At 49.2% G+C, this 27471-nt stretch overlaps 1 protein-coding gene across 2 annotated transcripts; it reads right to left on the bottom strand.

The window, feature by feature from the left end:
* Window positions 1-3772: 3772 nt before the first annotated feature.
* Window positions 3773-23571, bottom strand: PRXL2A (peroxiredoxin like 2A). 2 transcript variants are annotated; one of them, XM_087824286.1, is made up of 6 exons: window positions 23550-23571; window positions 12953-13115; window positions 11062-11153; window positions 7869-8009; window positions 7068-7232; window positions 3773-4378 (listed from the first exon to the last, which is right to left on the bottom strand). In XM_087824286.1, the coding sequence occupies exons 2-6, from the start codon at window positions 13095-13097 to the stop codon at window positions 4265-4267; spliced, it is 657 nt and encodes a 218-aa protein (XP_087680412.1). In that variant the 5' UTR covers window positions 13098-13115; window positions 23550-23571; the 3' UTR covers window positions 3773-4264. The 2 variants fall into 2 exon arrangements, with proteins under 2 accessions (XP_087680412.1, XP_016051019.1); XM_016195533.2 differs by lacking the exon at window positions 23550-23571 and adding an exon at window positions 17807-18177 and having other exon boundaries at window positions 12953-13132.
* Between the last annotated feature and the right edge of the window lie 3900 nt (window positions 23572-27471).

The raw sequence follows: 27471 nt of genomic DNA on the forward strand, positions 1-27471 counted from the left end.
AGGGAGCTTTAAAAAAAACACTGGCACTTGGATTAACTCCAGAGATTCTGGTTTAACTGGACTAGGATCTGGCCTGGGAAATAGGCTTTTTAAAAGTGTGAAGCAACCAGGTGGTGCTCAGCCCTGGCTGTACATTGTTTATCATTCCATACGTGTTTTTACACTTTACCAGTATGTGTGGAGCTCTAACCAGTACTGTTGTGCATGCCTTAAAAACGTATGCAGATCGCGTCCGACTGAGCGTGCCATTCCTAAGCTCGCTCTTTCCCCCGGCATTGCCTTGATGCACCCCGAATTGATAGTTACACCTCTGGGATATTCACTGTGACTGTCGTAGCACATTAACGCCTTCCCTTTCTCCATCATTTTCTGCCCCCCTTTCCTGCAAAATGCACGTGCAGTTAGCTGCTCAGGCCGAGAGTCTTGCAGTCGTCCTTGACCCCTCTTTCTCTGACATCCCGCATCTGCTCGTTCAGGAAGCCCTTAGCTCTGCCTGCAGATACGCCCAGCACCTGACTCTCCCCCTCCGCTACCCCCTGGTCTGCCTGCCATTATCTCTTGCTTGGATTATCGCGATCGCATTCTAAGTGGTGTCCCTGGAGGAGCCTTTGATCTCTATAATCTGTTGTCTCGGAGCAGTCAGGATAAATAAATCAGGTTATGTCGCTCCTCTTCTCCACACTCTCCAATGGGTTCCCATCTGTCTCAGTAAAATTCAGAAGTCCTTACACGCCCCGCCAGAACCACGTGGCGAGCGTCCCTACCGTCCCACCACCTTCCGATCTTCCTGCCTCTGCTCCTGGCTCACGTTGCTCTAGCCACGCTTCCTTCATAATGTTCCTGGAATGTAACAGCCCCGTCCCCACCTCTGGGCCTTTACACTTGTTGTTCCCTCTGCTTAGAATGTCATTCCTCCAAAATTCGTAAGAGCAGCCTCCTCACTTCTTCCAAGTCTCTGCCCAAATGGCACTTTATGAAGGAGGCCCTCCCTGGCCAACCTGTCTGCACCACTCCCTGTGCGTGTTCTGAATGATAGGAAGAAACTGATGCTACTCTTAGTCAGCTGGGTTGGCCGGGACCATCATTATATGAAACGGAAAGGGGACCAGAGGTCCCTGGGAAGGGGCATGCCCTTGAAAGGATCGCCCTCAGCATCAGGGATCCCTCCCACGAGCGCCCTTTACGTAATTGTTTAACAAACCAACCAAAACAAGAAAGGATTTGAGGGGTTAAAGAAACCTTTTCCTTCCCCTTCCCTCCCAAACATAAACTCACAAATACGTGCCTGCCGACCTGACCCACCGAGACATCAGTAACCGGGGAGGGCGGGAAGGGGGCGCAGGCCGAGACCCTCTGCGTTCATCTACCAGCCCCGCAGCCTCTCCGCACAGCGCACCTTCCCTTCCCGGCCCCGCCCCAAAGGTATGCCTGGCGCTGGCAGAAGGGAAAGAAAGGAGCCACAGGCCCTGCTTTGTTCCCTCGGTAAAACGGTGTTTTGTCCTGTTTCGTTTTAATTTTAAAATAGTCATGGATGTGAAAAGGCAGTTTCTGAGAACTCGGTGTACTGGGGAGGACATCCATCCAGCCCGTAAACAAAACAGACGTCTCCTCCCTGTCCTCCCCTCCCGTCCCTACTGCGTGCTTTCCCTCTCGCCATGCCCTGGCTCAGGGCCCTGATCCTGCCTGAAGTGACCTCACCCTCTCCACATATCAAAATAGTCTCTATTTTGAAGGTTCGGTTCCAGACCGGGTCCTCCCACATCCATGTCCACACCACCCCTGACCCTTGCCGCCTAAGGCTATTTTCCAAAACGCATCAGAGGTTATTGGAAGCAGCCTGGTTTGGGGTAAGTTGCGCTGTGAGCTCTGGGGTCCCCAACTTGACACTGAGCTCCTTCAGGATGCTCCTCAGCCTCGGATGCGTGTTGGACTCACCCAGAGCTTTAAGAAATATTGTTGCCAGGTCTCATCCCAGAGATTCTGATTTAATGGGCCTGTGGGTGTGGCAGGGGCATCAGGATTTTTTAAAACATCCTTCTCCAGGTGGTTCCACTGTGTATCCAAACTGAGCACCTTCAGCCTCTCAGCAAGGGCTCTTTGTTGCTTTCTGCTGGTAGTTTGCATTAAGATGGGTTCTCGATTTGTTTATCAGATAACGAAAAGGGAACCTGCTAATGCTGTTCAGGGACTTGCTGAAGCTTCAAGCCGCCCAAAGTCCACAGATATTGTCTTTGATTTATAGGGTCATTGAGATTCCTTTTCTCAGTAGAGCATCAGCATCCCCTGGAGCTTGTCAGAAATGCAGAAACTCCAGTCTTGAGGACTGTGAAATGCTCAGCACAATGGTTTTGTCCGCCTCCTACACTAGACTTGCACAAGCAGCTCAAGGCTGTTCCCCTGGGACAACCCAGCCCTCCTGAGTCCAAGTCCCTGGCCTGGGAAAGCTCAAGGCTGGCAAAAGAATTTAGTTTGTTCCAGCCAAACATCTGACTGTAGGTCTCTGACCTCCCTTTTCTTCGAGCATTCAAAAACTTGCAATTGTAAATCATTTCTTTGTCTCTCTGAGATGTGTAAGTTTGTATCTCCTGAAACCCAGGAGTGTCTTTCTCAAGGACCTGGGAGCCAGCCCTTTAAAGTGCAACTATCAGGACAGACAGGGCTCCATCTCCCAGTCTCTGGGAGGGTGGATGCCTATGTGATGCCCAGTTAGACACAGATGGCCCATTCACACGGACCAACCTCCAGCCCGCTTTTTGTGATTTTCCGCCTCCCTGACTCCGTTCAGGCCCCCACATGTTCCCCCTCACTATTCCATTCTCCCCTAAAATTCCAGTCGCCTCTATGGAGCCCAGCTAGGAGCTGTTTCATACTGAGGCCTCTCCTCTGCTGCACCTGTTACTTAATAAAATCTGTCTTTACTGCCTTGAACTAGTGTCTGGCTTTTTCTTTAACAGTATCCACTTTAACAAGATCCTTAGGTGCTCTGCATATACATTAAAGTTTGAGAAGCACTGTTTTATAACATATATCATTCCCTCAATGACTTCTAATAAACAGCCCTGAATGGTAGACAGGAATTATGATGCTCATTTTACCAGTGAGAGGGCTGAGGGCCAGAGCGTTGCTCAAAGTCACACAGTTAAATTAGCACTTAAGCCCATCTCACTGTGATGCTCTTTCCATAATGCCATACTAGTCATGAGGACCCAGGAGTGACACAGCTGGTGAAGGAAATCATAAGGTCTCTCTTTATGCATCCATTGCTGCAGTGTCCTCACAGGGTCTACTCTTCTTTAGCTGCAAGAGAGCCATTTCAGAATCAAGTGTCGTCCAGGCACCAGAGAATTCTCACCTGAGTTGTCTTATCAGTAGCTGGAGTCCCAGGGATCACAGCTACTGGGGGGATGAGTCACTGTACTGACCCAGTTCAAATACTGAAGAGTGTTCCCTCGAGTCTGCAGAAGCCCAGCCCTTCCAGGCCCGTGCATACACCACACAGCTGCTACCACCTGAAGTCAGACCAGTCACCATCTCAGTCCTGAACCAGCAACCTCACCCCACACATATGGAAAATACTGACTTTTCACATTCACTGTCTTTGGCACAGATTATTTAAATTCAGCCATCATTATGCTAAATATTTTTTTCTTAGCTTTATCAGAAATACTTGTATTATAGGCAATTTCTGCTGCATAATTTTATTAAAGCCAGAGATGATCATTTCTTCTAGAAAAACAAACCTCTGAGGTTAGAATGGAATACAAAAAACAGATTTCATTTTATAATCTACCTTTATCAAGCCATCCAGAGCACATCAATTTCTTTATCTGAGTATTACTTTAACATTATATAACAAATCATTAATAGAAAACACATAAGCCAAAAGCCTTATATCCTTAATCTTCTAGTCAACCATCAACTTTTCTTAGATTTTTAAAGACATGAAAATAAAACACTCATTTCAAATAACAGCACATCAAACACCATATACATTTGTAATGAGGTGCCCCGGTCAACTTTAAGTCTCATGTTTTCCAAGTTTTAGCTGAAATACCCCTCACTCGTTTCTTAGATTTTTATTAAGCCTTATTTGGGGGCTATTGTGTCTTATTGAGCCTAAACAGAGTACAATGTTAACAAAATTAATGATCTATACTGAGAAGATGGCCTAAGTAGGTTCTAACCCTTTAGAGACACGCATGGAAACTTAGCATCTGTGAACACAATGAGCCCCTAGTTGTCCCTGAGCTGGGCAGTCACACAATCAGTTTTTCTCTGAGGCTGAAGTCTGTGGTTTAATCTTCTTAGCAGCTTCCAGAACAGAAACTAGGTTTACTTTATCTCCAAATTCTTTTTCTCGGTGCTCAAGAAGAATGCCCTAGAAGGAAAGGAGAGGGAACATCAGTCATCATCCTGAGTCATTCATTCACGAGCCAGACACTGAGCAGCAGCTACCTGTAAAGCCCTGTGCTCAGGCAGCAGGGAACGAGGCCAGAGTTTGGCCAGGCTGTTCCCGAGGAGGTCAGTGTTTTGGGGGAGGCAGATCAGGGGACGGCCACGTCACAGTATCTGGACTGCACAAGCAGCGCTCTGGGAGCGGGAAGTCGGGAGTGATCACATATCATCAGGCGATTGGAGAAGGCTTCCCAGGTGAAAAGCAAGAGAGGTAACCAGATGTCTATAGGCAGAAGTGAGCTGAAAGAACGTTCCAGGCAAAGAGGACTGAATGAGCAGGAAGGTGTGGGGCCCAGAGGCCAGCCCCTGGCAGGTGTTGAATGACTGTCCTGAAAAGAGACCCCCTCTTCACTTAAGTTTTCCTAAGATACTGGGGCCCCTCACTTCTGATACTGTGATGAAAAATGCACTAAGACACAGGATACCCCAAAGTACACGGAAGTGGTAAGAAAGATAAAATAGTGTGCTTGAGGATCAGAATCAAGGGGTCCTTGTTAAAGAGTTCCTTGACCCAGGGCATCTGGGAATTCATCTTAAATTAAAAAAATAGCTGTAAACGTGTTCATTGCACCATTGTTTATAAAGCCTTTAAAGAAAACAAAGTCTAGCGCACTGTGGCGGCTACAGGGGAGCTAACCAGGAAACTATTTACTTGCCCAATAAAGCAGCATGCGGACATTAAAAATACCGAGGAGGAGTATAAATGACATGGGGAAATGTTCATAATATATTGTTAAATGAAAAAGAACATCTAGTTTAGTAAGTTACCATTTTCTGAAAACAAGAAAACAAAGAGCCTCTCAGCTCAACTCTGCTCTGCCAGGCTGTCCGTGGTAGCTGAGTGTATAGAATGGCTCTCCCTACCTTCTGTTTTGTTTTCAATTTTTTATGTAGGAAACACATTCTTCTTTAAAATAATTATGCTTGAAAGATTATTACAAAGGAAATCCCACTGAGCGGCACCTGACACAGAGAGACTTGCAAAACTCTGCTCTGAAGGAACATGGAGGCCAGTAGTCCCGAGGCAGGAAGGAAGAAGGCAGGAGCTCCAGGGAGCACCAACAAAGCAAACACCACGCCTAGCAACCCCAAGGGCACTCCAGCCAGGAATGGGGAGCCCGTGAGCACCTGATGAGTCACTGCCAGGCAAGAGAAGGCTGGCAGGTGAGCCAAGCCCTGCCCTGGAGGCTGAGGGAAGGCAGAGAGGGAGGGGAAGGAAGGCAGAGGGTCAGAGTGGGAAGATGCTGAGCTATCCTCTGAGAAAGTGGCTGCCCAAGTGCAAGGGCATCTGGATGGGTCTTTGGGAACCACTCCTAAAGAGAGGCTAGGCTGAGGGAAGGGCAGGCTTCTGGAGGACAGATTGAGTTCCTGAGTTTCATCTCCACTGCACCACTTATGAGCCCGGTTTGTCGCCTGTGATTCAGATCTCTGGGCCCTTTCCTTACATGTAGATGGTAATCAACACACCTAACATCCCAGTCGGGCTGTGAAGACCTGAGACCGTGGATATGAGCACCGGGAGAAGGCAGGCCCCCCTGGCCATCACTATCACAACCACAGTTTGATGTTTAGCAGAAAGTTAGCAAATAGGTTTATGGTAAATCAGATACCATCTCATGCTAGGTTCTAACACAGGCCAGCAATAGCAGTTACCAAGCTTTAAAGAAAGAGATTAGAAATAAAGCTTAAAATGGAAGGATTCTTATTCCCATTAGCTTTTATTCCCCCTAATTAGGAAAAGTACTATGTAGTTATCAGTTTTAGCAGCAAGATCCACCAACGCAGACAGCCTGTCTTTTTACAGATTAGGCCGAGTGTTAATGTCATCCTTAGGCGAAGGCTGTCAGGACCAGACTGGAAGTCAAGCGCCCTGTCTCCAGGTCCTCCTGCCACTTTACCCCCTCCCTGCTCTGTGTCCTCTGGCCTCTGCTGGCACTGCCCTCTGGTGCAGGGGAGTCATCAAGGCTCGGGGCTGTGTGACTTGGAGCAGTCACCTGCCTGCCTGCAGGGCCCACAGGGACCTCATCTCCCCACACCTTCCCCTAGGGGCCCCAAGTTGCTTTGGATTGTCATAGCCAGGGCCCGAGGTAGCCTATGTGGTGAGAAGTCTATTACCCCTACAGGGGCGACTCTGACACCAGCACCCCCTCCCCCATGAAAAGCATGATCTCTCCCACACCTCCTTGCTATTTCCCCTACTTAGGCCTGGTTTAAGTCCTTCTTTCCCCTTCACTTTTCTCTACCGTCCATCCTTGATAACCTGGGAACACTGCAAAGTCCATTGGCGACAGGAAAGACCTATGCTTTTGTTCAAGCACAGAAAACAGAACTGGACATCAGCACGCATGGCTCAGGCACCCGCAGTGCCACCAAGAAGTCATGCTCCGCGGTGCAGCCACTCCCCTCTCCTGCAAACTGCGGCTGTCTTGGGATGCTACTGTGAAGAGTGAGATGTGTGATAAATAACAATTCTCTCCCTTTCCCTTCCTCCCGTTCCCTGGCTTTCTGGAAGGAAGGTTGGGAGACTGAGTGGGGAAAGTCGCGCCCTATTGGAGTCTCACATTCACAGACACTGGCACCCACAGACCCACAAGCGAACGCTAGTAGTTTACCTGCTTTCCTGATCCCACCACAAAAACTCCCCCGAGGATGAAGCCTTCGCCTTCCAGGTTTCCCGAGAAGCCTCCGCTCCGAGCTCGGAAGAAGTTGCTCCAGACCCCGAGCCGTACAAATCCCATGAACATCATCTTGCGCCTTTGGGGGCCGTAGAACTTCTTCTGTAGCAGCAAGGACACAACCCACTGAGTAGCCTGTAGCCTGCCTTCCCCGGGAGGAAAGGTTCCCAGCAGGATGCTGGCTTTCAGACCAAGACCCAAAGCCTGCTGGTTCCTGTCCTCCCCCCAACACACACACAGCCCCCCGCCAGGAGCACTCACAACTGCCGAGGAAACGGATTCTGACCTCCAGGCAGACTGACCTAGACCGCTTTCAGCTCCGATTCTGACCTACTGCTAGAGACGTATAGGGTTCTCGTGCCTGACAGGTGACTACAGTCCTACATTCTGCAGGGGACAGAGTAGAGGGGAAGGAAATATGACTAATGAATTAAGGGACAGGGGCTTGCGCTGGGCCCCCACCTGTGTGGTGGGGAAAACCAACCGAGTTTCAGCCACTTCTAGACTCCCCTTCCCAAGTGACAGTTAGGAAGGGCTCAATTAATTCGTGGGAGGACAGCTTTTCAGTGTCTAATCAGCTCATTTCAGAGGACTGGGAGGGCCCCAGCAAGTTCAGGGCAGCTGAAAGGGAGCCCAGCCCAGCCTCCAGCTCCAGGCCAGACACACCCTAGGGTACCAAACTCTCCACACCTGAGCACAGTCCCCCTCCAGTCTGTGCCACAGGCTCACAGCAGGTACCTTTTCATCCAGGAAGATTTCCCCTTTGAAGTAAGGCTGGAAGTCCTTCACTTCAGTCCTGATCTGCTCCTTCACCACTGCGTAGAGGGGGACACCCAGCTCATCCAACTTGGGCTTCAGGGAGGACAGGTCTGCAGCCTCCTGCAGAAAACAGCGAAGGACAGGGGCACAAACTCCTGCAGCTCTGCAGCCAACCAGCACCCACTTCCCTACAGCCCAGAGCATGGCTGGCACCGCATGCAGAAGAACAAGGCAACTAAATGCCAGAAACAATTAAGGCCTGTGTAGCCCAGCATGACACTGTCCCAGCTGGGCACCAGGCCTCAGTACAGGGTGTTAGGCTTCTTGTCTTCTCCATGGTGGGAGCAGGGGTTAGGCTCCTGTTATGGGTGTCCTAACCACTGCCCAGGGAGCACCTACTAACTAAGAGATTGCACCCAAATATGGTCCTTTACGCCTAGCTATGACACTTCTCTCCTAACTCATCTTCGAGCCCCTCCCCTGCATTGGACCAAAATAGCACAAGGGCCTATTGGACAAAAAAGGAGGCACAGGGAGAGCTGCCTCCACACCTTTGCTCAGTTGGCTTCCCCTCACTGCAACAACCTTCCTTCTTTCTCCAGCTCAAATCCTACCCTCCAGGAAGGGATTCCTGTTCTAAGAAGTTCTCCCTGACTGGTCCAGGCTAGGGTAAAGCCCTGATTCTCTGCATACTCCATCTTTCCTGCTGCGTGACTTTTTCTGTACTGAGTCTGTGTGTTCCCACTAGGCTGAGCTTTGTCTCTTAAGTTCCCAAGTGTGTCTCATAGTTAGCAACTATGTCTTCCACTTCTTGTATTCTCAGTGCCTCGCACACGGCTGGATATACCATGAACTAGAGGTGAAGTGGGAAGCTGTGACGGTGGATACTGAGGGGAACGCAGCTGAGCTGAAAGCACAGACATACTGGACTCTAGAACCACATGCCAAGTGACTAATGAAACTGCCTGTGTCACGGTCAGGCTCAAAGCTAAAAACAAATTCCTTTTTCACATTTGGCATCAGAATTAAAGAAACAGCAGGAAATCCTTTCAAATGCAGCTCACTCGCCTCCAATATAAACACACTGCTGTACAGTGGCAACTACATTTAATTTTTCATTTCTTTCCTAGAACAACCACCAAAGGATAGCTAATGAAGCAGCATTCATTACAATGCTTTTATCAAGAGCTTCAGTGAGTGGCAAGCTTTGTCCCAGAGCAGAGAGGACTACAGGCCTATGTGTAGAATGAAAGGCTGTACTACTCACTTTTCCTGGGCTCTTTACTCTGGGTGTGTCACTGTACAAAGCCATGAAGTGGACAGTCACATACCTCCTCCCCAGGCGACTCAAAATAACTCAGACTGCCAAGCGACCATCCTTTCAGAAACAGAAGTTTCCACAAAATGCTCTGCCAGGGCAGAGACCAGAGCACAGGAAACAGGCTGGAGCCTTTTGGGTTAACTGGCCTTGAGAAATCAAGTCACAACAGGCCTCCATGTTGGCATTTGGAGGCATCACAGATTCGGAATCAAAAGCTCTGAGTTAAAGTTTGGGAAGCAGAGTAACACCCTCGGAGAAGATCCACAGCCTGATCCCAGGGACCTGTGAGTACGTGTTGTTACAAGGGGGGGAATTAAGGCAGCAGGTTGAATTTAGGTTGCCCACCAGCTGATCTTAAAGGACACTATCCTGTATTATCCAGGTGGTTCCCACGTGGAATCACAGGATCCTTAAATGCGAAAAAGGAAAGCAGAAAAGGCTGTCACAGTCATGCCCTGCGAGAAAGACTCGCCCAGCCGCTGCTGGCTTTTAAAGTACAGGAAGGGGCCACGAGCCCAGGGCTGCAGGCAGCCTCCAGAGGCTGGAAGAGGCAAGGAAGCTGTTTATCTCCCACACCCTCCAAAAGAAACAAAAACCTGCTGAAACCTTCCTTTTAGCTCAATGAGACCCATTTCAGAATGCTGACCTCTAGAACTGTAAGAAAATAAACTTGTATTGTTTAAAGCCACTGAGCTTGTGACCGTTTGTGACAGCAGCCATAGGAAATTAATATCCATCCAACCTCTATACCTGTTTCCTCCTCTATAAAATGAGGATAAGAAGCAGCTGTATTTCCAGGGATATGGTGGGGAATGAATGAAATTCCAGGCATGAACGTGCCTTGAGAGCAAGGTGCAGCAGGCTGCCATGTCCTGCAAGCAGCTTCTTTGCCAGCCCCACCACACAAACGGGGAGAGATCTGCAAGGCTGAAAGGAAATGCCGCAGGGGGAGGGAGCACAGCCAGAGGAAGGAGGGCGACAACTTGGATGGGGCCAAGGCCACCTGAGAAGCAAAGTTGTCTCAAGAGCAGGAGTACTGTCATTCCCAGTTCTCCCCAAGGCAGGGCAGTGATCTTGGAACCTGGGTCTTCCTCCACTGACTGACTAGTGTGACCAAACCAGTATGGCCCTTGGTTTACCTACCTGTAAAGTGACAAGCTTCCTCACTTACTGAACAGACAACAATGGCCTCCCTTTGAGGGTCCAACCTTTGAGGGTCACTACCCAGTCAGTGAGTCCCAATTTTCACCAAATTCTCAGGCCAACTCTACCCACACTATTGCCATGACTGAAATCCCCTGAGCTCCAGATCCAATGCTGAGAGCACAGTCAGGCAATGGAGCTGCCACATGAAAAAATATGTGGTGCTCAGCTGTCCATCAGGCACTCTAGGGGGCTCCCCAAGAACAGGGAGACAGGCAGGTCCATTCTAAAAGTATAGCCCCTGCGCTCCCCTTTGTGCCTCAGCTGTACCACAGGTGAGGGCTTGAGGGCGGGCCACGCCTGTACCAGTAACAACCCAGACACCCCTTTTAATGAGCATCAGGAACACAGAATTGGACCTGGTCCCATCCTTGATTCAATAGGAAGATGGATCAGGACACAGACAGTGCAAGAGTCTGGGAGTAATAAAGGAAAGTCAAGTGTGTTGCTAACCCCAGGATATGGTGAGTTGTTAAATGAACAGAAACAGAGAGTAAGTCCTAAGAAATACCTAGAGCAAATAACAACAGATGAACCAGAGTTGATCAACGGCTAAAGAGGGGCTACAAGTCCTTGGTCCCAGCTGGAAGTGCACTGGCCCCACCTACTAGGGTCCTTTTCTCTGAACAGAACTCCAAATGTACTTACCTCTCGACAGAGAAAACAGCCTGGCCTCCGCACAGCCATAATCACAGCTCCATTCTTTTCCCAGAGCTCTTTTGCTTTGAAAGTCCTTGGTTCTGGGGGGTGAAGGGAATTCAGCATCATATCTACCCATCCCTGCCTCATCCGCCCCACCCACTCAGCAGGTTATAAACGGTACCAAGTCTAGCAGAGGGCCTGGGCATGCATTTCACATATGGGAAAAGCAAACAGGAAACAGGGAACAGTCATCCTCGGAGGAAAATTTATATAGTAAGGATCCTACTGTATACTCCAAAGGCCCCTTCTCCTTAAAAAAATCTATTTAAAAACTTGAACATCCCAAACTAAAACATTTCTGGAAAAGTGGCAGCTAAGAAAACCCCAACTCTAAAAAAAGCATTCAAAGGGATTAAGTCAACAAAAATTATTTTAAAAATTTTACCCTACATGTTAAGTACAATATTATCCAGAGGGGAGGGTAGAAGATGCCTAACGAAGACACGCCTTGGGGTAGTAGAGCACTGTAGGCTCAAGCCTGGCCCCCAGGTCAGAGTGAGTCTGCCTCTAGCTGTGTGACCTTGGCCATGCTGTGTCTCTGCCTGAACCTCAGTGTCCTCGTCTGTAAATGCAGATGTCTGGGCTGCAGGCAGTATTAACAGATGGCTATGTAAGTGCTCACCAAAGTGTCTAATCATATAGTTAGTGAGGGGTCAATAAGTATGGACCCTTATTATTTCAACATTTCTCAGAGGACTCCATGTCTCTGTGGGATGTTATAGATATAAAAAAAACAAATCACAAAAACGGGGGTTGGGGGTGGTGGGTGAGACTGGGAATCCCTGAGTTGAACAAAGCACAACAGGTCTCTTCAGGGTTTCTTAATCCCTTAGAAAGAAAGGTGACCTACATCATAAACCCCAGTCACAGTTCCTGCCTTCCCTTGACAAGATTCCTCACCTACTGAACAGACAATAATGGCCTCCCTTTGAGGGGCCACCCTGAAGACTGCCCAGTGAGCCCCAACTTTCACCAAACTCTCACTCCTCCTCTGCCCACACTATTGGCATGACTGACAGCCAATGCTGAGGGCACAGTCAGGCAATGGAGCTGCCCTCAGCTGTCCACCAGGGGCTCCAGGGGGCTCCCCAAGCTGGTCCATTCTAAAAGTGCAACCCTGTGTTCCCCCGTGTGGCACAGCCGCACCACAGGTGAGGCAGCTATGCCTGTACCAGTAACAATCCAGGCACCTTCCAGTGAGCAAATCCCTGTGCTGAACACTAGGAACATGGAATTGGATACAGTATTTCTCAAACTTATTTGGCTCAGGAGCTCCTGTTTTGTGAAGATCTGGAAGCCCAGATTCCTCAGCACACACTGTGTTAGGGATGGTTTAGGAAATGGTGGTACAACATTACTAAAGAGTATGGAGCAATTATCATTATATTTAGATAATGCAACAGCATAGTACTGCAACAGCAATACAAAGTGAAAAATGATTTTGGTAAGAAAAAGCTAAACTGTACACTGAGATAACAAATACAGGGTGTCCCAAAAACATGTATGCACACTTTAACAACTGATAGCTCAATTTTGAAAATGAAATGTATTTTAAAAACACTGCCTTTATAATTATTCAAAGTGTGTGCATACATTTTTGGGGATAACCTATATACAGTAATGTGTACATATGCAAAAAATATGCAAAAATAGAAACAATTATTATTAAGGTAATGAAATTATCAGTAATTCAAAAAGTGTTATTAAATTTTTCCTAACGTTGTTATATTACCTTTTCAATTAAAAAAAAGAGAGGGTATTTTACAAAGAAAAAAATACGTAAGCCTGCATCTCAGTGCCTTGGAAAAGTACTGAGACCAGAGGGGTCACTGCTTACCCTTCTCCAGTGTTTTCAACTCTGTTTCCTCCAGATACTCCAGGGTTGCTCGCTGGGGCTTGGACAGAAATATGTCTGTGTTGGCCAGGAGCAATGCCAGGGCAGCAGCCCCCAGGGCCCCTGCACCAATCGACCACATCCCCATGGTGAAGAAACTTGGATCCTGCAGGAAAGACATTTCTGGAGATTGAGAGGAAGGAAGACGATGTTACTGCTCTCACAAGATAGCTGGAATCTGATCTCCCAAAGTGCAAGGCTCCAGCTGGGCAGCCACCAGGTGGCCAGAGGCAAGGGGAGGGGGAGCCACAGCAGCAGAGATGGGACTGGACCAGGGCTGCTGAGCACCTGCCATTACAAGAGCTGGATGCAACAAACACACGGAGGTTCCTGCCCCAAGGAGCTCACCAGTGATTCAGGAGCGATGACAGAGAAATGACAGCCCCCTCAGATCCTCCTCTTGCTGTTTCCTCTCCCATGCCCAAGGTGGCAGCCTCCCTGCTCTGTGGTGCTCATCCGAGCTGTGCCCTCTCTTCCCTCCTGGTCAATGCCTGCGGCTCCTTCACAGTCCAGGAGTCTCAGCTATCATCTCCCCAGGGAGGGGCAGCTTTCTCTTCTGTGATCAGAGGGTACTTACCTCATCCCACCAATCACAGTGTCCCCTGTGTCCCCACCAATCACAGCATCCCATTACCCTCTCCTTCTTCCTCTCCGTGAATCCCTCAGAAATAGAGACCGGGTCCTATTCATCCGGCCTCCAGTTCCCAGCAGGGCCTCCCTCGTGGTAGGCAGGCAATCTCAGTACCTTTCTCTCAACTGAGAATAGCTTTATTTTTCACTCATTATACAAATAAAACAGGTTCATGGTGAAAGCAAAACAAAAACAAAAAAGAAGCAATGCATAAAACCAGTCGACAAGAAAACAGATTATCTTCTGAACATCCACCACCTATTAAATTACTCAGCTGAACAGAGGTGGCCACTATTAAACACCAGTATCTCATCTGACACTTGCCCCCTATGAAGAGAGCTACACAGAGGACTGTCAAGTGCATGGGAGCAGGGATGGAGAGCAGGCACAGGAAGAGCACGGTTCTGGGTGTCTGCTTCAGAGAGGCTGGGCAACAGACAGAGCTCCAGGAGCATCCTGGAGAACCAAGTCCAGCCTCGTTCTGAGCTGGCGCACCAGTGCCTCACTACGACTTCCTATAGTTAGGAAGCCTCATGCTTATGGGTGGGGGCTCCTGGACGCAGCCCACCCCTGTAACAGCAGCAGGTACCCCATCCAGTCTTCCTTCAAATGACAATCATTTACAAAGTCTATCTTTCCACCTGGCCCTCTGGCCATCCTAAGGATCTTACACCGGAACCTTCCTCCTTAAATACCAGCTTAATTCTTTGTGCTGAGATCACCAGGTACAGACCTGGTGTGTGTGTATGGCCCTCCTAACAGAAGACTTACCTCTCCCCTGCAGGATATGGCTGGGGAGAGGATTTCTCAAAGGATTCAGCAAATGCTCAGATATCTCCTTTTCACTGCCAAGAGAGGGAGTTGTGAGGGATCCACCAGTGCCTGGAGGTGGGGCTGGGAGTAAGTTGGTAGTGATGACTTTGGGAAAAGGGTAGGCCAGACTAGTGCTAAGGTCGGCCTGGGAAATTCAGATTTAAGAAGTAACAAGGAACTTCTAGGTGGGGTGAGAACGACCAAATGAAAATAGCATTTGAGGGAGAAGGATTTGGTATCCTTGTATATTAGGGGAAAGGTGGAAAAAGGGGGAGGCCAGTGTGTGTGGTGTGGGAGGGAATGCTGCTATGGCATCTCTGATGTGAGGGACTCAGCGGGGAGAGAAGTTTCTTATAACCTCGCTATTCAAAAACTGGTCTTGTGGACTGGCAGCATCGGCATGGTGTGGGATGCTGCATCTCAAGCCTCACCTCAGAACAAAGGAATCGTACGCGCCATTTTGGTCAGATTGGCAAGCAATTCACATGCACATAAAGTCTGAGGATCATTGTCTTGGAGCAAAGAATTCAGGGTTTTGTGTTTGGTTGGCCATGAGGGTAGGCTGGCCTTGGAGAGCTGGGCCCTCCTCAAGGCCCAGACTTCTGTTCCCCCAGCTCACTGTGGGAGGGCAGCGATGGTTACAGTGACAGTAAAAGGTGGGAGCACATCTCCACACCTCTGCCTGGAATGTCCTATCCCACTCATTCTATTCTTCAAGGCCTAGACACCTCTTCAAGTCCTTCTGGATGCTCTGCCTACCCCGACCCCAGCCCAAGAGGTGCTAACTCACCCCACCTCGATACCGTGTCCACATTGCACTCACGATCCATCTCACGTGCTCGACACAAGGTTGGATCTACCTGTTCCGCGTTGACCTCTGACCTCCTGTGCCTAGCACAGTACCTGACTGGTATACAGCAAGCTCTCCATAAATGTGTGCTGAAATAAATTCAATAGAACTGAATGATGAAGATGATGACTCATGGAAGACCAAAGTTCTCGGGCCAAGCAGTAAAGAACCTTCCATGGCTTTGGCTTCCAGTTCTTTTAGGTAGCAAAGTTACACATTACTGGATTACTGTTCACAAAACAATTAGGAGGAAAACCACAGCTCTCACCTGCCTGCTGTAAACAAGAGACTCCTCAGGGTCTGGAACAACTGCTGCATGTTTACGCACTTCCGACACGTCCTCGGAATTCTGACATATGTGTATGATTCAGGAACACGTCATGGTCTCTGATCACAGGCCTGATAACATTTCTGCACCAATACTCAAAGGCCAGCTTACACCCACCCTACAAAAGGACTCGCTTAACTCCTGGAACACATCAGTGCACTCCAGGAAGTCCGGCGACCCCTACAGTCAGCTCCACATCCTTCCAGCACCCCACAACTATTCTCAGAGGCAAACAGGCTCCATCAGCAACCATGTAGCCTGTTTGCTCAAGAGTGCAAGGAAATCAGAATCAGCTAGACTCACCATTTATTTCCAAATATTTATTCAGCACAGATGTAATAGATGGCAATTTAGGGGACATAAAACTAAATGAAACACAGTCCTCAAGGAGATACAGGCCTAGTACACAGATAACAGAAGTTCAGGAGGAAAGCTAAGGCAGCTTGGAAAAGGTAGGAACATGGGGCTATGGCAGTGCAGGGCTAAGAGCTGGTTATGTCTGCTCTGCGAAGTCACAGAAGTAGGCAGAAGGAGGTGTCTTTGGCGCACACATAGGACCCTGGGGGCAGGATGGAAGAACTAGGTCAGGCAGGGGATGAATAAACCTGGGGAGCAGCAGGCTGGCTGGGGGTGGTTGTCCATGTCTATGCTGAAGGCACTCAGAGTACAAATTTCCACATCCCAAAGGCCCCTAACTCTCTACCTCAAGTTCAAGAGGTGAAGTACAAGATGCAGGCTCCAAAACCATCAGGAGAAATGTTTCCCACCTCCTCTGGCTGTGATCCAGAAAGTGTGAGCAGGGAGCAGGGACCTCATCCTGAAGCCTTGCAGCACTAATATGCGAGAGCCTTGTTAGCACCAGAGGTGAGAGTCGGACCTCTCCATGAACATATGCACCCAGGGGCCTCTGGCAGCTGGCCCTTCTGCTGGTGAAAAGCAGTGAAAATTTACTTTGGAAACACCTGGAAAGTATGTAAGTCCAGCCCCTCAGCCAAGGTCCCGTGAACTACAAAGCAGTTTCTATCCTGGCCTATCTTAGACTATGTACCACTGCAATTTGCTGCACTGGGAGAGCTGACTCTGAACCCAAATCACCTATAAAAAAGGGGGTGGGTAGAGGGAGCCTTAAGAGCTAAATGGGAACAATGCATTTTCACCTGGGTCTCTAAGGCTACTAACTAGAAAGCTAGGGAGGCCAGGAAACCAGCACTTGCTTAGTGTCACTGGACACACACAGCCTAATTTCATTCCCTCAACAGTCTCATGATGCAGAAATGATTCTGTCCTATGGCTGACAGCTCTGAGGTTCAGAGACGTTCAGTACCTTCTCCAGTGTCACAAAGCCAGCAGGCAGCAGTGCTGCACCCTAGACCCATGTCACCAGGACCTCGAAGCTGGTAGTCTTTCTACTGTCATACTTTGTCTCCCCACACCATCACTTGTGGGTTTCTGGAGGCAAGGGGTACCATCCCCTTTGTCTTAAAGAGAATTTAAAAAGATCAACTTACTTTTTCAGTCACCGAATACAGTCAAACGATGTTTACTCTAAAGGAAATTTACCATATGACAGATGTCCCTTCTCTTTCCTCCCTTCCCAGCCCTTTCCCTTAAGGAAAGGGTCAGTTTCTCTGAAAGATAATGGCAAGGTTGTTTACAGAAGAGCCAGCCCCCACCTGACACAGCTACAGTATTCAGTTCTCCACTGTGGGATTTATTTGATCTGTCCTCCCACACAAGAAGGTGACGCGCGTTAAGACCACAAACCAACGACAGCTGTGGCAGCTCAGAGTGGCAGCTCTGGTCTGGGAGAGCATGGTGCTGGGGGGAGGAGGCCCAGCTAGACTCCCTAGGCCAAGCTGGGTTGATTCCACCCTGCAGCCCTCTCAACCCCCAACCCCAGGCTCATTTTCCTCAACTCCAAAATGAGGGAGTTGGTCAAGGTGAATGCTAAGGTTCCTAAAGTACCCCCGTGACATCCTGTGACTATCAAAAACAGCTCAGTTTGAAGTCTGCACATTCTTGGTTCTTCATCATAACTCTACCCTCTCTTCCCCATTCCAATTTACAGAGTGTTTCTTCCCTGCTGGCCAGAGCTTCACAAGGTATCTTCCCTCCCAACACAGGGTCCCTTATCCCCAACCTTGGGCAGTTCAAACCTGGGCACCAGGCACTCACCATTCAGAGCGTCCAAACTCCTGCTTCTGCTGACAAAGGCTTACTCAGTGAGCAGACACAAATTGGGTGGCTGGGGAGGGCTGGAGGCGGAGCTCCAGAGACCTGCCTATGGCCCTAAGCTCACTCATTCCATGGGGCAGGAGCTGGCCACCCAGAAACCCTGCAGCTCCTTCAGCTGCCAATAGTCAATTTCCAGAAAGCTGCAAAGGCCCCCTAGCCCTTCAGAGAGCTGAACAAAGTTTGAGTCATCTGCAGTCATGCAGATTATAACATTTATCAAGTGCCAACAGACTCCCTCTCTGCTATCCGGTATAGTCTAATGAAGCGAAGCCCTTAATACAGCCCATGTGTCACACTAACTGAAGTCAAAGGGGGGTTTCCCTTTCTCCCTGGCTGCTCATGTAGCCTGAACCCTCGCCCCATTTTCCCCACCCCCGGAAAGTCAGCTGGCACCACTGAGACCCCTCACCTGCTGTCTCTTCTCTAGCTCCTTTGCCTTCCCTTCTTTTTCTGCCACTTAAGTGGCTTCTCTCAACCTGCCCTCCCTTCCTGGGCAGCCTCACCAACCTCCAGCACTTCACCCACAACCTTGGTATTGACTTCAGGTCTATTGCTGTTCCTGACTCAGTTTCCACTTGGGTGTTCTGTAGGTTATCTCTGTTGCACTATGTCCATAAGCGACCTCCACTAAAGTCAGTTTCTCTTCCAGAGTTCCCTAGCTCAGTGAATGAATGACACAAGCACCTAGCCAACTGCTCAAGCCAGAAAGGGACAATCACACTTCACTTTTCTTTCTCCCTCCTTGCCCACATCCATTCAGTCAGGAAAATGTGTTTGCTACGCATGCTCTTCTTAACCTCATGGCTTCTGTCCATGCCCAGGCCCCTACTGCTCTGTACCTGGCCCATTTCAGTAACCGCACAACTGAGCATGGCTTAGTTCCAGTCAGGTCCTCTCCAGCATGTTCTCCACGCTGTAGCCAGAGCAAGAGTAACACACCGACCTGATCACCTCTTTGCCTTGTTTTTGGACTCTCACACTGAACTCCTCAGCAGTCGATGGAGCCCTTAACAGCTTGGCTTCAGCCCACCATTTAGCCTCATCCCTGCCACTTCAGCACCCTCGCCAGACCACTCAATGTGCGAGGATTAGAACATGTTTTGTTAGGCTCTGCACAGCTGCTTCCTTTACCCTGAATACCCTCCCCATTCATGCCAACTAGGTAAAGGCCCAGAACAAGTAACACTTTCTTTCCAAAGCTTTTCCAGAGAGCCCGGCAACTGACTGCGCCTCACCTCTGATTATATAGCGTGCGTGCATATGCAAACACACATACCTTTGCACACTGCACAGCAAATGGGCTTAGTGTACTTGAGTTCTTTACATGTCTGTCTACACAACATGGTGGAGCAATATGAGGGCAGGGGCGACTTCTTACTCATTCCTGCATTTTTAGCACTTAACACAAATCCTGGTAATTAGTAGACACTAAATGTCTAACGAAATGATCTGATTTTTTGTTTGTTTGTTAATCTTCACCCAAGGATATTTTTTTCCATTGATTTTTAGAGTGGTAGGGAGGGAGGGTGGGGTGAGAAAGAGAGAGAAACACTGACAGGAGAGGGAAACATCGATTGGTTGCCTCCCACATGTGCCTCAACTGGGGCCAGGGATGGAACCTGCAACCCAGGTACATGCCCTTGACAGGGAATCAAACCCACAACCCTTTGTTGCATGAGTCAATGCTGTAACCATTGAGCCACACTGGCCAACGCCAAAATGATCTGAATTTTACCCTTTAAACTCCACAGTGAGGCAGAGCTGGAACTAATTTGTAGCCACCCAATTTCTGCTCAGTACGGAAGGTAATTGTGGACAGTGCTGGCATGACCTTAGGTAACCTTAGGTTGGGCCCTAGCTCTACTGCTCACTGGCAGGGCAATCCAACATAAGCTATGAAGGCATTCCGGGCCTGGGTCTCTCAATTGTACACAGAGGAAGGAACTAGAAAACTATAAGGTTATCTCAGCTCTGACATCCAAAGACACTAAAGTACCACATGACTGCCACTCCAGGGTTCTGACCTCCAGAAACCTATGGGCCAGCTGCCGCTACTGTTCTCCTGCTGGGCGTGCTACTGTTCTCCTGCTGGGCGCGCATTCTCACTCCTAGGCCTAACTCCTGCCTGTTCAAGGACCCATCTCTGGGCAGGAACTGATAAAGTCTTAATAAAACAAAGTACCATCACTGGGTGGGTTAATTCATGCCTGAAACAAGTAGAGACAGCATCACATCCTAAACACTGAGGGTACACCTGCCCAATTCAGCCCCACCCAGGGAATCCTTCCTCCTCAGAATGAGCTGGCCTGAGGCAGAGCCAGGGCAGGAGGAAGGGGTGCTGAGGGAAACAAAGGAAGCTAAGGGTGCACGTGGGCTGCCTTGCCTCGGGCCCTCAGTGAACAAGCCTGGAGAGGATGCTTCATCTCCCTTCTCTGCTCTCCTCCGTTCCCCTCCCCTCCTCTCAGAGATCTAGTTCAGCCCTTCCCTCACTGAGTAAATAAGGAAACTAAGGCACAGAGAAGAGGTACCTAGTCCAAGATCACATGGGGGTGGGTTGGTCCATGATTACTTATCCCGCAATGGACACACCTGCAGACGCTAGAGCAGTGTGGGAGGTCAGGGCTCAGGAAGGGGGGCCTGCAGGTCCTAAAGTCTACTCACTGGCCTAAAGAAGGCTGAACTCAAAACTGCTCCTGAATAGGGCTTGGGAATTTGGTAGCTAGAGAGAGCACCAGCTTTTCCCAAGCCCAGTGCTTTGCAAGCAGTTTATAATCCAAAGCCAATGTTTTAATAAGGGCCACATTGTCTATTCTCAGCTGAGAAGCCATAATGCATCTCTCTGACCCATAGTAACAAGGTCCTGTGAATTCCGAATGATAACACAGGCTTGAGAATGCCAGTTAAACAGCCTAGTGACATGGGCACCCAGGGCACCACGAACACTAGGGAATTTGCTCACCCACCCTTGTCATTGAATATTACAGAACTAGCTACTTGCAATGAGTTGCCTAGTTCTGGCCCAGCTCGCCTTTCAGATGCCAGATTCAGAAATTTCAGAACAGATGCTAAAAGCAGAACAAGAGGACATAATCTGCCACTGGGAAACTCAGGCACTGCCCGAGGTGGGAGAGGAAGGGGGTGGCTAGGGGAGGTCCTTTCCTCTGATTAGTGATCCTGAACCTACAGAGCACCCCTCCCCCCCCCCCAAAAAAAACCCTGGCCATTCTGCCACTCGCTTGCATAGCCTCCTGACTAGGCTCAGAGCACCTCATCTACCAAGTTATATGGGTGTGGATGGGAAGGCAAGAGCGGTACCACAAGACCCTGCGCTTCAGAACAAAAACCCTGGATTCCCACTCTGACTCTGGGAGGTCACCTTGTCCCTTTGAACCTCAGTGTCTCATTAAAAACACCCCCTCGCCTGCCCGGCCGGGCGTGGCTCAGCAGTTAAGCATCGACCTAGGATCCAGGCGATCAGGGTTCAATTCCCGGTCAGGGCACATGCCCTGGTTGCAGGCTCGATCCCCAGTCAGGGGAGTGCAGGAGGCAGCCGATCAATAACTCTCTCATCATTAATGTTTCTATCTCTCTCTCCCTCTCTCTTCCTCTCTCTGAAATCAATAAAGATATATTAAAAATAAAATTAAATAAATAAATAAATAAAAAATTAAAAGGGCACTTTGAAAGGTTGTCAGGAAGAATATATGCGAAGCAATGTGAGATGCGGTAGAGCACTTCCAAATTCTAAGGCGGCATTATCTTTCCCTTTGCAGGACTCCGTTCACTCATTCCCCTGCCAATAGGACATCTGAAAAACACAAACCTTGAACGATTTCTCCAGCTGTGTCACCCCAGCTGTGTCACTGCAGACTGGCCTCCTGGGGGGGAAAGTTCCAGGTCTGGAGGGAACTCTGGCTTGTCTCAGGCCCAAATGCCCACTCCACAACACACACTCCCTGCTGCTCCTTCCGCAGCCCGCCAACACTGCCTTCTGCACTAGCAGCACCAGAGAAGGCAAAGGGCACTGTTCAGCGGTAATCTCCCTGTGCCAGGGGCCACTGAGCTCAGAGGTGAAGCTGGTTCCCTCACAGTGCTCCAGACAGTTCTTGCCACACAAGCTCAGCAGAGGGCGGCTTGGAGTCTCTGCTCAACATGTCACGAGGGAAGTAACCTGGCAGGAGAGTTGCTTTACTTCTGGGATATTGATAGATCACTAAGTGACAAACCCTAAGACTCGTCCTCACCAAACTTTCCCAGCACCATTTCAGTGATACAAGCTGATAAGGCAATCACCAGAAACGTCTTCTGTACCCACTCAGGAAAAATGCGTAAGATCTCAACTACGTGGGACATCTTACAAAGGAGCACGACATGGGAAGAGCTGGACCAACAATAAAATCTAATTCAAATTCCTACGAGATGTAAGAACACAGACAAGGCACTATTTTTTGCATCAGTAAAACAGGAATAATTCCTAAATTACCTTCTACAGCATTGTAAGAATCAAAGGATTAAATGTATAGGTGGTGCTTTGCAAACTACCTCACACAGAGTGACAAAAATGTGAAGTATAATTCTTACTTCTAGATTAGTCAAGAACTGCCCCTAAAATGTTGTTTGTACACAAAATGAAGAGTTTCTGATGACCCGGTAAGTTCACATTTTGAATCCCAATTCTCAGTCTCCAAGGCTGGGCCAGAGCAGGAGCATCCCAGGCTGTGCAAGCTGGCTCCTTGACAATGCTTTTCAAAATAAATCCTGAGTAATTATTCTCTTTTTATTCATCTGCCAAGCTCAGAGGAAAACACATTAAAATAAAAAAAACAAAAACTAAATTGAGGTCTAGCTAATTGGGCTGTGGAAGGCGCATGGCGTGGTAAGGAAAAGAGGCTGAGTCTGCTGGGCTTGACCCAGTTGGCTCAGGACTCGCCGGGGGGACTGCTTCCCCCCATCCCTCACCGGGCTGGGCCTTCACCATCTTTTCCATCTCCTTCCCCTCCCCGCCGCTGCGACACCCTCGAGAATTGGTGCTTTTGTCTGTCTTTTCATTCTTACACTTCAGCTCGGTGTTTTAAAATGTATACTTGGGCTCTTTCCAATTGTGTCAGGAGTTTGCAACCTTTGGGGAAGGGAGGCAAACAGGTGCCTACGAGCTTCTGAAAAAGCTGGAAATCGCGGTCCCCTAAAACACAGGGCCCTCTGCAAGTGCAGAGCCAGGACGCCAGGTCCCTCGCCCTGCGCCCGGGCACCTGCAGGCTGCTCGGCCCGCCCGCCCTCGGCAGCCCCCGGGCCGCCCCGCGGGCCCCGGCAAAGTCCCTGTCTCAGCTTTGTCTCAGCGCTTCGGGCAGCTCAGGGCCACCGGCCTCGCAAAGCCTGGGGGCGGGGTACACGCGGCTCCGGGCGAGTCACAGGCGCCGTCCCGGCCCGGGTCTCCGACCCGAAAAGCGGGGTTTTTCCACTGCCCGCGGCGAGCCGGGGCGGGCGGCCGGCGCCGCGGGCCGAGGGGGGCATCGTCCGCCGCGCGCGGTGGGGGCCGTCTCGGGCCCCCGCAGGTACGGCCGCGCGCCGCGGGCTCGGAAGGAGCTTCTCCCCGGCTCCCGACCCGCCCGCGGGGCGCGCAGAACAAGCCCCGCAGCTGATCCATCCGCGCCCCGCGGACCCGGCTCGGCCTCAGTTTCCTCACCTGCGCGGAGGCGGAGCCCACCTTCGCGGAGGTCACATGCCTCGCGGAGCCCCGAGGGTAACGCGTCCTGCTCGCGCGCCCTCCCGCCCGGTTTCTCCGGAGCCCGACGCGGGGGGGCCGGAGGGACAAACTCTTCCCCGCCCCTCGGGCCCAGGGGTGGGCCGGGCGCCTGCGCAGAGTCGCGCCTGCGCTGCGGCCGCGCCGCGCGCACGTGACCTCGCCCCGCCCCCTTGGGCGGAGCTCCGGCTCCGAGCCCGGCGCTTTAGCGCCGCTGCGGGCGGGCGGGCACAGAGCCAACGCCGGGCTCCGAGCCCCGCGGCCGCTGGCGCGCGGTCCCGCGTGTCGGGGTCCAGCTTCGTTCAGTCCTTGGGAGCGGAGACCCTGGACCCCTGATTCTTCCGTTTGAGGCCCTTTCTGCAGCAAAAGAGCTGCGCTCATTGGACCTGGACACACCTGTCCTGTAGCTGAGCACGGTCACCTTTCAGTCTTCAGAGCAGTTTTTTTGTTTTTGTCTGTTTTTGTTTTATTGTTTTTTTTGCATCGGTAGGAGGAATCTTTAGGACCAGCGCATTCCTATGAGTGTCCCTTTAAGCTTTAGGAACAGCTTCAGAATTGCCAGCCTCTGACCCCATCCCACCCTCTCCTTCATCCCCAGATGCTGGCCGCTGGGCAGGGTGGGGAGGGGCAGCCTGGGGCCCAGGCCCGCCCGGCCCCTCCTCCCAGATTCTGAGGAACGTGGGCTAGTTGGCCCCCACTCATTCATCCACGCATTCACTCATTCTTTTACTCCTCATACATTAAGTGTCCACACTGTTTTATAAACATAGGTAGTTGGGAGAACACCTTTTCAGAAAGAGGAAGAGCTGAGCCACACTACAGCGCTGAAACCATCACAGGGACAGCAGTTCGATGGCCGCAGGGCAGTGTGCAATCAGGTGGCAGAGCAGGGCTGACCCTGCCCTGGTCAGAGGTGGCCATCTGCCCGCGGTGCCCGCCCCGACTTCACCTGGGCACGCCTACTGGCCTACAAGTCCAAAGGCTTCCCTGATTCACCTCCCTGACCCCCACTCAGACTCCAGGTTCCTTACAAACTTACGGACCTCTAGAGTCTTTTCAAGAGGCCTCTGCTTAACCAGAGGGTGAGATCCTTTGCTTCACCTGTGGGACCCCAGAGCCTGGCCCAGAGCCAGCACTGAGATGTTCTTGGGAATTGTGGTGAAATAAAGGGTGTTTCTAGATTGGGGGTGAGAGCAATAAGCTTGAGTGATCATGCAGGCTTCTTACAGGACCAGGTATTTGATCAGAAGGCCCAAAAGTGTTTGGTACAATTTGATACAATATGAGTGTAGCATAAGAAGGCAATTTACCCTCAGAAGACCTTTCTCACTCCTGCCCCATTCCTCCTTACCCTGTGAAAGGGAAGAGGGAAGAGGAGACGCTTCGTTCTCTCTGTCCTGAAAGATGTTTGGGAAACAGTGAGGAAGGTTGCAGGGAACAATGGCCACTTAGAACAAAACAGGAAGCCAGTTCCTTTGCGTATGGGTCCTCAGAGACTGCGGCTGATGACAGAACCATTCAGAGGTCAAGGGTAGCAGAATCCTGGGGCAGAAGGATTCCTGAGACTTCAGCTGTGATATAATCACAAAATGCAAAAAGCCATGATTATGTTTACATTCCTGCAACATTCCAGCGCTCTGGACTTCAAAAGCCAGGCTAGATCTGATAGCTAATTATCACACTCTTCACTAACACGCTCAGCACACTCACAAATTGTCCCAGAGGGCACAGGCTGAACTCATTAAAAAGCAGTCATCAGACCAGAAGTCAAAGTTATGGGCAAGTAGGCACAGGAAAACTTACTTACAAAGATCAAGATTAAAAACAAAAATAAAAAACAATCTGCCAAGTTTTAAAGATTCTAGAATAACCTAGAATTTGAACTTAAGGGAGTAGCAATTAAGGTAACTTACATACCTCTTGACAGGGGCTAGGAAACTTTTCTGTCCTTCACAAACCTAATAGGGGAGGCAGAAAACATTGCTAGCAAGCGGCAGATGTGGGTAAAGACTTTGGATTCTTTCAGCATCACAACCACCTCTAGATTCAGCTAGCTTCATCTACTCACTCAGCAGTGATTCATGCCAGTAGCATAAGATGATTATTTATTTATTTATTTATTTATTTATTTATTTATTTATTTATTTTTACTATATCTTTATTGATTTCAGAGAGAGGAAATGAGAGGGAGAGAGAGATAGAAACATCAATGATGAGAGAGTCATTGATCAAGCCCACAACCAGGGCATGTGCCCTGACTGGGAACCAAACCCCGATCGCCTGGATCCTAGGTGGACGCTCAACCGCTGAGCCACGCCCTGCTGGGCAAGATGATTTTTTAAAGCTGATGCTCCTGCAGTGTGTCTGGACTCAGTGGCATCTGTTAGGGAAGCAGTTAGCATAAGAGTGAAAATAAAGTAAAAATAGTGCTTGACTTCATTGTGTCAGGCCTAGATTCCCATTCGGTGGGTGAGTGAAAGTCAAATCAAGATCTAAAAATATGAATGAACCACAAAAATAGATGTGCACTGGTCAGCTCCAAATATCTTCCTACTTGTCAATATCCATGAATTCCACTCTTTCTCATTTAAAAAATATATAAAGGTGCTGTGCTTCCACAGTGTGCCTCACAGCAAACCCTTTAGGGTCTTATTTCTGGAGCCCTCAATAAACAACTATCAGTGGTCACCAGGTGAATCAATAACTGACTGGGCTTTGGATGGTGGGATCATTCTGGCCCCAGGTTGGGGAAATAAAGCTTCCTCGAGTGTCCTCACTCATTATCATTTGTTCTATTGATTAATATTTACTGAGCCTTCATTCAATTAGGAAGCTTTGGTTTGCAAGTAACAGAAATTTCAACTCGAACTTGAGGTAATCTTGCAGTTCAATAATGCCATCAACATAGATAGTTACTTTGCTCTGCAGTCTATGAGTTGGCTTCCAGTTAAGGCTGGATCCTCTTTGTCATAGTATGGCTTTGAAGATCCAGCATGGGGATGGGGGCAGTTAAACCAGTGAGTGAACAAAGCCCAGAGTGATTGGCCAATCACTGTGGCCAAGGTAGGGCTGCCTTCTGAATGCTCTAAGTCTGGGTTAGTTCCCATCTCATACATGATTGTGTACACACTTAAAAGGAAAAATAAGAGTGAAATAAACATGTTAAGGTGTTCTAAGACATCTTCATATTGAAAGTCCAACTCTATCATTTTGGACTCAGAGTCACTGATGTCTAGATTTGTCACACAATAATATTATTTGGCTATTAGGAACACTGGTAATGCAGCCTTTCTTAAAGAGTGTGTCACTGTTGTCTTCTGCTCAAAGTCAGCAGGAAGTTTTGATAAATAGATGCTTGACATCTTAATGATAGTCTTTCAAAACACGAATTGGTGACAACAACCTCTCATTGCTTTGGAATTTCTTTATCTATTTCAAGAGATTTGGCAAATTTTCCACTGCATTACAATACTTTTGCATGCATCTTAGTAGCAAAACATAATAGACTTCATTTGTGTGTGGGAGTGTGTGGAAGATGGGGGATAGCTTTCTCTCTTAGTTCTATAAAGCTCAATTGTTGCTTTGGAAGAAAATAGGAAAATGAAAGCATTCTTCTAATGACAAAATTTCCTTTACTAATACCAAATTTATGTTCCACTGCTGTTTCCATGAATTTAGACATTCACAATAACTTTTTCATTTCAGTGCCCAAACATAATGTAATCTTTGAGATTTTTATACAGCAATTAAACTCAACTCATGGAGTACAAACAATGTGTACTTGTAAAAGCATGCAGTGGAACTCATACAGAATTCAAGTTTTAGAAAGACAGTAGTTGTGAAAGTTTTATATGAAGTAGTTATG

The sequence above is a fragment of the Miniopterus natalensis genome, chromosome 14 (assembly GCF_054644295.1).
Source record: "Miniopterus natalensis isolate mMinNat1 chromosome 14, mMinNat1.hap1, whole genome shotgun sequence".
Taxonomy (NCBI): domain Eukaryota; kingdom Metazoa; phylum Chordata; class Mammalia; order Chiroptera; family Miniopteridae; genus Miniopterus; species Miniopterus natalensis.

What these genes read in the sequence shown, in the direction of transcription:
- PRXL2A (XM_016195533.2), bottom strand. Translation starts at nt 13,130, where the DNA reads ATGTCTTTCCTGCAGGATCCAAGTTTCTTCACCATGGGGATGTGGTCG. An exon ending in GTTGAAAACACTGGAGAAGG is followed by an intron (nt 11,154 to 12,952) that starts GTAAGCAGTGAC and finishes TTCACCCCCCAG; the next exon opens with AACCAAGGACTTTCAAAGCA. An exon ending in GCTGTTTTCTCTGTCGAGAG is followed by an intron (nt 8,010 to 11,061) that starts GTAAGTACATTT and finishes TGTTTTCTGCAG; the next exon opens with GAGGCTGCAGACCTGTCCTC.